At 46.6% G+C, this 10,193-nt stretch overlaps 1 protein-coding gene across 1 annotated transcript; it reads left to right on the top strand.

Annotated features, from left to right (window-relative positions):
- Nucleotides 1-7,216: 7,216 nt before the first annotated feature.
- Nucleotides 7,217-8,785, top strand: LOC101760222 (homeobox-leucine zipper protein HOX17). The gene is made up of 4 exons (XM_004976371.3): nucleotides 7,217-7,574; nucleotides 7,730-7,926; nucleotides 8,076-8,155; nucleotides 8,275-8,785. The coding sequence occupies exons 1-4, from the start codon at nucleotides 7,472-7,474 to the stop codon at nucleotides 8,606-8,608; spliced, it is 714 nt and encodes a 237-aa protein (XP_004976428.1). The 5' UTR covers nucleotides 7,217-7,471; the 3' UTR covers nucleotides 8,609-8,785.
- Nucleotides 8,786-10,193: the final 1,408 nt, after the last annotated feature.

Raw genomic sequence — 10,193 nt, 5'->3', positions numbered from 1 at the left:
TCGGACCGGGCCACGTGACGAGATCCCGCGGGATCGCCCGGCCCCCGTGATCTCCTATCGAGGGGGATCCACCACCACCCCCGTCGTCGCGGTCGCGGGTCGCCGTCGCGCCCTCGTGTCCGGCCGGCTCCTCCTTTTTCCTCCCCCCGCGCGTCGCTGTGCGCGCGCGCAGGAGAGTGGAGCTCGCATGATTGAGGCAGCGATCGATGCTATTTGCTATGCTGTGTGCAGGGCGCGAGAGAGAATCTCCGCCACAGGTAGTAGACGGATTGTCGGCTCAGATCGTACTTCGCAAACTGCGAAATCGCGACGCTTTAATCAGTTGGTTTACCTTTCTGGAAAGATGGTAACCTTGATTTTTCATCCGGGGTGAGCGGATGGAATGTCTGATTATGGCGTTGATTATGTGGGATCCAGATAAAAGGGTACCGGTAGATATTTGAAAAAAACCATAATCATTCTAAGGTTAGACTGGGCGGGAGGCTGATCGATTGAGTAGGAGAGATCACTACTTAAGGAACTAATGGCCGCCCATTCATACTTAAGGACTATTTATGAGAACATGACAACGATTTTTGAAATCGTGTGGTCCCACAATTAGCAAAGTCGATCGACATTCAATCATGTGATATAGGAGTATTCACCTAGTATGGGAATATTTTAAGTTTTTTTCTTGATATTTATGACGACATATATTTCTTGACTCTTGAGGGATACACGTTGAATTACTCACCTCATGATTGGTATCGGCAACGAGATTTGCTCGGATGAACTCCAACATCATTTCAGTAACCTTTGTTTGAACTCAACCAAGGTTTAGATAGTGTTCGGGATTTTATGGCTCCCAATCGCAGAGGGATGCCTAAGGTGGTTACCAGCCCAAAGGCAAGTTGCAGGATGGAATGGTGAGACAGTGGGACGATGTTGTACGATGCAAGAGGTGGCTACGCGCAGGGGCGGTAGGCTTTTGTAGTCGTTAGCGAGGGAGAGTTAGCGAGCATGATCCAGCAGCTCGTTAGAGACAAATAAAGGTAGAGGGTAGTATTAGAGCATCTTCTACAAAGTAAGAAGGATATAATCTATAATCTTAAGTGTTAAAAGAAATCACCACGTTCGTCGAGAGGGTATAGAAATGCCCACGTTAATATACACTGTTAGATTTTATGAAGATCTAACGTTTCAGACTAACTCAAAGAGTCATCGTCCAATACGATGAAATGTTTATATTAAAAAAAGAATCTCTAATGAAAAATTTATATTAAAAATAGAGTATGTATGTTGTTTCTTAATTCGTATCCCCTCTCCACGTAAAAGAATACCCGGCCAAATTTCCTCCCAAAATAACTGTCCAACCTTTTGCGGGTAGTAGGTAAAATATTTGAATAAAAAAAGGAAATCCCTACCCATTGATACATACACAGCTGGCCTACCATCCCGCTATAGGATCTGCATAAGTATGCAATAGCACGGTTGGTTCGCTAGAACATTGCAAAGCGTACAACATCTTCAAGGTACAGATACTGATGCTTGCCTCCAACATAGTGCAAGCAGAAAACGATTGCAACGGCGGTCAAGCTCGCAAGCTAACAACGACTTTGCAAATAACATATATTTCCCTTACCATATATGCATAGAAAAAAAAAAGCATGCCATGCAGAGCTGGTGCTTGCAAACTTGTTGCCGAGTATCATGATATCGTCCATCGACCTCACATTACCATATATGCATAGTGTTAAAAGAAGCTACCGTGTTCGTCGAGAGGGTCTAGAAATTTCCATATTAATCGGAAAAGAAAAGAAATATACACTGTTGAATTTTATTATGATCTAACAGTCTATATTAATCTAAAAATTCCATAAAAAATCCAATTACTAAATAGCTGGAATTGGAATTTAAAAGAAATACCAACATGGCAGTAGGACTGTGGACCCCTATTGCCATGTTCGTTGGTTTTTTTAGTCTATTGGGATAACTATAAGGTTCACTATCACGTATCAAATATGTCAATTGGAGTAAATTCTAACATTTCTATAGGTGAAAGGAAATCTAAACTAAAAATATAGACTATTATAATAGATACGGCGACAAGGGAAGAAAATCAACATTTGAACTAGAAAAAACCGTTTCGGTCCCCATAATTTTTCTTCAATGAGGCCGAGATAAAATAAGAGATTGAATTTTATCTAAAGATGCCACTAAGACATAAGCAATGTGATATTGCTATTTGATCATCTTGGATAGGAAAATTGCTGTCAAAATCAACGCCCTCGCCATGGGGATTGAGCCCCTCACCACGAGCACAACAGGAGCACCAGTGGATGGTTTCATCCATGAGGTCGACGGTAATGACGAATAATTTCGTGCAAGAGCTCGACGATGGTAGTAAGATAATCCAATTTTGCTTGACCTATATATTTATTAAGAGAGTGGATGAAAATCGATTCCATATTTATTCACTCTCATTGGCTGGCCAGTTGCTTGCTTTGTTTACAACATGTAGGAGCAGCAGAGGCGATATATAGGGAAAACGATTTCGAAATCCGACCAGCTTTGACTAAACAATTGAAATCAAGGAGCGAGAAAATGGATGTTAAGGAAAAAAAGAATATACAATGTTAGAATTTATTATGATCTAATGGTTCAGACTAATTCGATCAAAGAGTCCATATCAATACGATTAATAATTATGTAATGTTGGAATCTAAAACAAGAATCTTTTTTTTAAAAAATATCTATGGGATAGAAATAAAACATGCTGAATCTTCCATAAACAACATGTTGATAAGATATAGTATGGGATGCAAAAAAAAAGTGTTTGGAAATTGGTCTTTTCTCAATTAAATTATGTAACTTTTGTGATGTGATAAAAACCCATCCAATTTGAATTCGCATAGTTGTTGCAACAAGACCAAACTTAGCATTTTGATGGACTTCAATTGTCGTCCCAAGGCCACGAGACAGAATAGTAGTGAGATAGAAGAGCAGAGATATATAAGTCGTGTGCTAGAAAAGGAATAGTATGTAAATTGGACACCAAAAGTATGTAAATTGGACACCCAACAACGGAAGTGCATCCACCCAACAACGGAAGTGCGGATGCAGGCAAGAGCAGCTTGCATCATATACACATGCCAACTTTGTGCAACACCAACAGTCGCAAAACCACTGCTTTGTGTGAGGTTGCAAAGCCATAGTGTAGGTGATAGATTAGAAAGAGAGAAAAAAATATATGAAGGATCATGACAAAAAATCATCATTAAAGAGGGCCATGCCGGCACCAGAGATAGTGAAGCAGCCACCGTAACCATTGAGATGTGGTTAGGAGGAGAACACTTGGGACAAATATGACTAGCTTCACTAAGTGGTTGCACGATGATGATGCCACCACACTAGCCTTACGTATTTCCATCCACTACTCCAGATCGGCCTATCACCACCAGCCCTAAATCCAATATCACCACCGGTTTGTCCTTCCGTTGGATTTGGATCGACGGTGATAGTGTCTCCATCACCGTCGGACCATGAAATGGTGGTGAAGCCTATTAAAAAAATAAAAAAGGTTCGGCCAGAGTCCTGCCATGCTGCCGGAGCTCGCCACCCACTCAAGTAGCTTGGAGCGGGGAGAGAGAATGAGAGGAGGGTAACGTACCATGGGAGGAGACAAAGCCCCCCATCGTCGCTGCTGCATCCTGCACCCACCATCGCAGCCTGGTGCTTGCTTCCATCATCGTCGTTGAATCTCACGCCCACGCCCACCGCCGCCACCACCACCACCTGTGCCCAGCATCCCTTCCCACACCTTGTGCGCTACCGCTGCTCCTCGCTACCAGTGAGGGGCGAGCAAAGGGAGGGAGGGGAGGGCAACAAATGGAGCGGGGAGGAGGGAGGGGAGGGTAGGCCAAGATAGAAGGGAGGGGGATGCTGGCGAGGGAAGGGGACGAATGTTGATAAGATATAGAAGGGATACAGTTAACATATGGGTATACCAAGAGCCGGCAGTGAAAACCGATTCCAATTTTCACCACGGGTTCGTGGATGGAACCGGTGGTGATGTACATTTTTACCATAGGTTTAAACCTCCACTACACCTAGCTATTCACGAACTGGCGGTGAAAACATATCGCCACCAGATCAAACCGCCAGTGATGACCTATTTGTGATAACCCTTTTCTATATTAGTGATCAATAACCATCATCATTGGAGCCGGCTCCATTGACATGTGTCCACATTGAAAAATGATTACCTTGACTAGCACAACAATCACCCTTTGACGGGTTAAATTTTTTCATGTGCCACAAGAGAGCAAGAGAGGACAAACTATGTATGCAATAGTGTACTGTTGTCTACTGCTGACCTTTACCGCCACTGGCGAGTAGGGCTAAGCTAACAGCCGTAACTAGACTAATGAGGAAACAAATATACAACCAACCCGTCTGTCCCCCAGCCCAATACTCACCCATTCGTCGTAGTTATTGCCTGCGATTGGGCAATAGGGTGCTAGCTGGAGATAGAGAGGGTGTCGATTTGATGAAATAGTGGTTGTATCTAGCAGCATAGTGGACGATCTGGTGGAGTAACTTGAGGGTCACAAACACCAACCACAAGGCAGCAATTCTAAAATAATCGTATTATATAGTGAAGAAAATCGATGTTTGGCAGGTGCACCATAGCATACTGCTTGTAATGTCCGACGACGATAGGGAACAACAGCCACAATCAAGGATGTGTCACAACGTAGCGGACAACGTTGCTTCAAAGCAGAAGCAAGAGAGAGAGGTGATGAGATCATGAGCACAAAGACTAAGGATATAGCTTGGTAGCCACAACAACGTATTTACTGACCCATGGGCAGAGTTTAAAATGGAAAAAAGGTGTGACAACCATAAGATAAAATGGATCATGCATGTATGGGGCTGTAGCAACTGGTGATTGGACAACAAAGAAAGGAAAGGAGATTTGGATACAATAACAACTAAAAGGTCAAATTCAAATTAAATTCTAATTGTTACTTTTGTAGTATACATTGAATATTCTAATAAAATATAAGAATTTATAAGGCTTTTTTTAATTATAGCAAAAACTTACAAACAAAAAATGTGAAAATGTATAAATCTTTATGTTGTTTCAGTAAATACCAAATATGTTTATATCTGAGGTATTACCTTTTCTTTTTAATTCATGTTAAAAAAGATACACCATGAAAATTACAATAAAATATATGATAATACATTGGTCCATCGCCACGACATGACTAAATACAATTATTTGTCTATTTATTTTGAAATAAAGCATCCAAATATTGATATAAAAAAGCTAGCTACCCGCGCTATTTGCGCAGGCCATCTTGCTTAGTTTTTATGACAATAGAGTTGTGCATGGACGGAGGAGGCTGATGAGCACGGCTGGCAGGCTTCTTGGCGACAATAGCTAGGAGAAGACAAAGATCGGTATGGTAAAACCTTCTTTTCACGACTATAGGCAGCCATGTCCTAGCCTCTTAGGTGGTACCACTATAAGAAATCTAACCAGCTAATTTGCACTTATTGCTCTTAGCTTCTTGTTCCATTGACCATTGTTGCTTCCCAACCTGATCGTAACACATTGATTGTGGCGTGGTGCTGCCCCCTTCTTGATGCCTCTCATCACGTTGTGCATACTATACTAGATTACTAGTGCCTCCCTTGGTAGTACCTACCATCGGACCGGCACTTCCCTCCCTACTCTTAAACCTTAATCCACCTGGATGTAGTTTGGCGTGATGAGATTATTTTTCCAATAAATAGGGTCTCCAACACACACCTGCACGAGCCGTGGAGGTGAGGAATAACATATAAAGCGCTTTGGTGAAACAAACGAAACGGAGATGATCCAAAAAAAAAAAGCAGGAGTATTTTGCACGCAACTCGTATGAACCGCTAGCTAGCTCCAGGTATCAAGTGTACGTATAGAGTAGACGACGGAGGACAGGCGCGTTGCCATGTCAAAAGGCTTTGATCGATGGGCGGCAGGCATGCAATGATGGGATGATGATGGGTGCGGAGATGGGAGATGAGCGCCCCCGCGCGAGGGTGGGGCCGCGCCGAGCGCGCGGTGGGGATAGGTGCGTGCCGGCGCAAAGCGGGACACGATGATTTGGGCCTGGAGGGGGGAAAGGCCATGCGCCCGGGGGCTCGCATGAATGGCCACTTGAACTCGATCGATCACTCGCCTCGTCCCCGTCTTCCCCATCCATCCTGTGGTCGTCTCTCTCTGGTCTCTGCTGTGGTGGTGCCATGCCTGATGCCCTACCGTACCAATGCGAGGAGCACGCACTCTGCAATCATGGCGTCCATCCTCGAAACCGGCCGGGCCGGGGCAGCCTTAGCGTTTTTGGTTGGTACCAACTCGAAAAGCCAATCATTTCTTCATGCACTGCTCCTACGTGCCGCGATCATTGCTTGGCGTAGCCAGTTCTGGTCCCTGGCTAGCCCAAAGCTAGCAAGTACTATACTGCTAGCTAGCTAGATAAGATGTGCACATCATCGATCGATCGATCCCAGTCTAGCTAGTATAGCTAGGGCGACCTCGCCATTTATGTCCACTCTTGCGGTCAAAACATGGAAAAGTGACAGTCCAAAAAAGCTCCTGAATTAGTACCAATTCCTGAATAGAAACAGTTTGGTTTCCTGAATTAGTAGCAAAATTTTGCACAAAAAACCTCCAAATTAACTCGAGGGAGCCAAATAATGAAGAATTGAATAAAAAAGGCAATAACGACGACACAGACGGGGGAATTATTTGTAATTATATATATACAACACACTAAAATCTAATGAGCATTTGAAAGTATACATGTAACTATGTAAGTGGTCCAAGATCTGAGACTTTTACAGAAGGTACTATTTTACACGGCAGGCACAATAATCTACTTTGCACCACCACACGCAGGCAGCATATAGCATGCATGCTCACGAGCCATATATCAAAGGGACCATGCACTAGCGGCAGCAAGTTTTATATAAACTCTCCATATTCCGGTGGTCAGATTACAGAAGCGCTGGCTCGTCAACAAAGGGGAAAGAGATATAATGCCCGCCTTTCCGTCGAAAAGAAATCCTAGTCTGGGTGGAGAATAGCTGAAGTTAGCTAGGCCAGCAATATATTTTGAGCGGGGAGCCCTTTAGCTAGAGAGGAGGAGGTGGTGGGGAAGTTATGATTGCACCAATTAAGGAGCCCGCCCCACAAGTTAATGATTGCTGTCCCAGAAACTATGTGAAGTGAGATCCAACATTCCTCCCGCCCGGTCTGCCCTGTGCTCCGGCTCTTTAAAACCCTCGCTCTCCCCCACTTCTTTATCACTTCCACCTATCCAGCTCTTCCCAATCTCCACCGTGCCCCCAGTTCCAGCTCCACACAATACACATACACGCACGGCCGATCGATCTATCGATAGAGAAACAAGAAGAAGCTAGTATAAGGAAGAGACGATCAATGATGGAGAGGGCCGAGGACTTAGGGCTCAGCCTCAGCCTCAGCTCGTCGCTCGCCGCTCCTCGCACTCACCATGTCTCCGCCATGCTGCTCCGCTCTCCAGGTAAATGCACGCTGCTATATCTTGTGTTCTAGTAGCTGCTCCGATCAACTCCGGTCACACTACTGTAGAGCTAGTGTGTGAGTTGATGTATAACAGTATACGAGAGTAGTCGTCAGTAACTAATACCGTGTATGGCACTATTGGTCGATCATCAGAGAAGAGGTTCCTGGAGATGCCACTGCTACCGGCAAAGCGGAGCGAGGTCACGGCTGAGGAGGGCCTGCTGCGCGGCGGCAGCGACGAGGAGGACGGCAGCTGCGGCATCGACGGCTCCAGGAAGAAGCTCCGGCTTTCCAAGGACCAGTCGGCCGTGCTCGAGGACAGCTTCCGGGAGCACCCCACTCTGAACCCTGTAAGTTATACTATAACCTATATCCTGTTCTATATATCATCATCCTTTCCGGCCAAGGCTCCATCATCATGGATGAACAGCGCGCGGTTCGCAATCATTCGCTAGCTGGTTCTCCCTCGATCTAAACACAACTGTTCAATGGCGTGCAGCGTCAGAAGGCAGCCTTGGCGCAGCAGCTCGGCCTGCGGCCCCGGCAGGTGGAGGTGTGGTTCCAGAACAGACGCGCGAGGTACGTGTACTACGCACACATGCGATATATAATGTCGCCGCAGCTTTTATTTAATTTGTGTCTTGTCATTTTAATTTAATTCCCCACCGTATGTGTTGTACCTCGTCGCCGCCGTGCAGGACGAAGCTGAAGCAAACGGAGGTGGACTGCGAGTTCCTGAAGCGCTGCTGCGAGACACTGACGGAGGAGAACCGGCGGCTGCAGAAGGAGGTGCAGGAGCTCCGCGCGCTCAAGCTCGTCTCGCCGCACCTCTATATGCACATGTCCCCGCCCACCACCCTCACCATGTGCCCCTCCTGCGAGCGCGTCTCCTCCAGCGGCGCCAACTCCACCGGCGCCGCGGCGTCGTCAGACCGACGCGCCGGCGGCGCCATCATCAGCACGGCCGCCGCCGCCGCCGAAGGCGCCGCCATCTGCCACCGCCCGATCGCCGTCCGGCCGCAGCAGTCATGACGGCGAGAGCGACCGGTCGATAGAGAGCTAGCCACCAGTAGCTACTACTACTACTACTAGCATACTACACTAGCAGCTAGAGCTGTACACCGTACGTGTGTAAGCCAACACAACAGTCTGCGCATTTATTCGATAGTGCAAACTGTTTCTTGAGTTCCTCCTTAATCTTCTTCTTCATTCTCTGTGCGTGTGTACTATTGCTTGGCCCAGCAGAGTAGTAGTAGTATTGATTAGTCGAGTGGTTAGCAGCTAGCCATCTAGAACACGAACAGCCAATAGATTATGCTGTTGAGTTTTCCGGCCGGGAACTGGGCGTACGTGTAGGGAATTGAAGCAGGAATATGGAGCAGCTGGTCCTGGGAGAAAGCGGGTGGCTTGGATATGGTGGGATACGGGTGTAGGGAGGGTGGGGCGCAACGGGATGGCACGGTGGTTTGTCCTGTCGAGACTTGCGTCGCCCGCCGGTGATGATGACGGCCGGCGATGATGCACGACCGGTCGCCGTCGATCGGTTGGCTTAGCTTATATTAGCTTGCTGGGACAGCCGTGCCCGTGAAGCCTGATTTCTAGCGTTATTTAACACGGATAGCCATGTTCCGTCGTCTTTCTAATCTCAGCCGTACGTCTTGCCATGGGCTTTAATTATTTGCTGCTGGCTTAATTAATCCGATGGGCACTCGAAGGTTAATCTAATTAATCAATCTGTAGCCTGAGAAAGCACGCGGCTGGGGTTAAGATTTTAATTGTTGATCCGTGGCTGGATAAGCAATAATATAATTGCTGTTGGGCAGATGCATGGATATGGTTTTATTTGTTCCCCGGCCCGGTCGAGTCGAGTGAACTGCAACTGCCAATTCTGGAGATTGAAGGAACAGCTGGTAGCTGCCCCGTCAGTGGCGGGTTTCGTCCCGTCGATCGCGAGCCCTGGGAACCTAGGAACCGTATATATGCCATTCGTAGATCATAGCATTGCGGCATACTTATCATCATGGATATATCCAACAAACTGATGGATTAGCAGCACTTGTACCACACCAGGTGTTCGTCACCAATTCGTTAATCCTCTGCACCGCTCCCGGCATGATCAGGACGCGGCATAAAATCGCAGGCAGGAAGAGTGCACAGGAAGACGAATCAAAATAAGCACACGCATGACGCGTGGCACATCGTCGTCGATCCTTCCACAATAATTCCTTTCATCTTCTACTGGATAGCAGTCTATGTCGTCGTCGCTCCTCCGATTTGCTGCGTTTTAATTCGCCACTTTATTCGTCAGATCAGCGTCAGGCAGTGCTCCGACTCCGAAATGTGGGCAGAACCTGCAGATAGGAGTTAGTAGGTCCGTTACGCCTAGTCTGTCCCCAACGTGCATGAATATTCTGCGCGCAGTGCAAACAATATGTGCGCGGCGGTTTTCTTGGTCACGCGGTACGTCGTCAGCTTCCACTTGATCGAGCGAGCTTAGTTTGTGTGCGTGACCAAGATGAACACAGCCAGGTAGCCTCTGCTAGGCTGCTAGGCTGAGCTTTTCTTCAGGCTTGCATATACTGGGGTTTGTAGTGCCTGGACAGACATAGACAGATTC

This window comes from Setaria italica, chromosome VII (assembly GCF_000263155.2).
Source record: "Setaria italica strain Yugu1 chromosome VII, Setaria_italica_v2.0, whole genome shotgun sequence".
Lineage (NCBI taxonomy): Eukaryota > Viridiplantae > Streptophyta > Magnoliopsida > Poales > Poaceae > Setaria > Setaria italica.
Note: the sequence above shows the minus strand (reverse complement) of the source record. Positions and strands in the feature narration are given on the sequence as shown.

Excerpts from the sequence above, each read along its gene's own strand:
- LOC101760222 (XM_004976371.3), top strand. The coding sequence starts at position 7,472 with ATGATGGAGAGGGCCGAGGACTTAGGGCTCAGCCTCAGCCTCAGCTCG. Across the intron at positions 7,575-7,729 it reads CATGCTGCTCCGCTCTCCAG|AGAAGAGGTTCCTGGAGATG; the intron begins GTAAATGCACGC and ends GTCGATCATCAG. Across the intron at positions 8,156-8,274 it reads TTCCAGAACAGACGCGCGAG|GACGAAGCTGAAGCAAACGG; the intron begins GTACGTGTACTA and ends GCCGCCGTGCAG.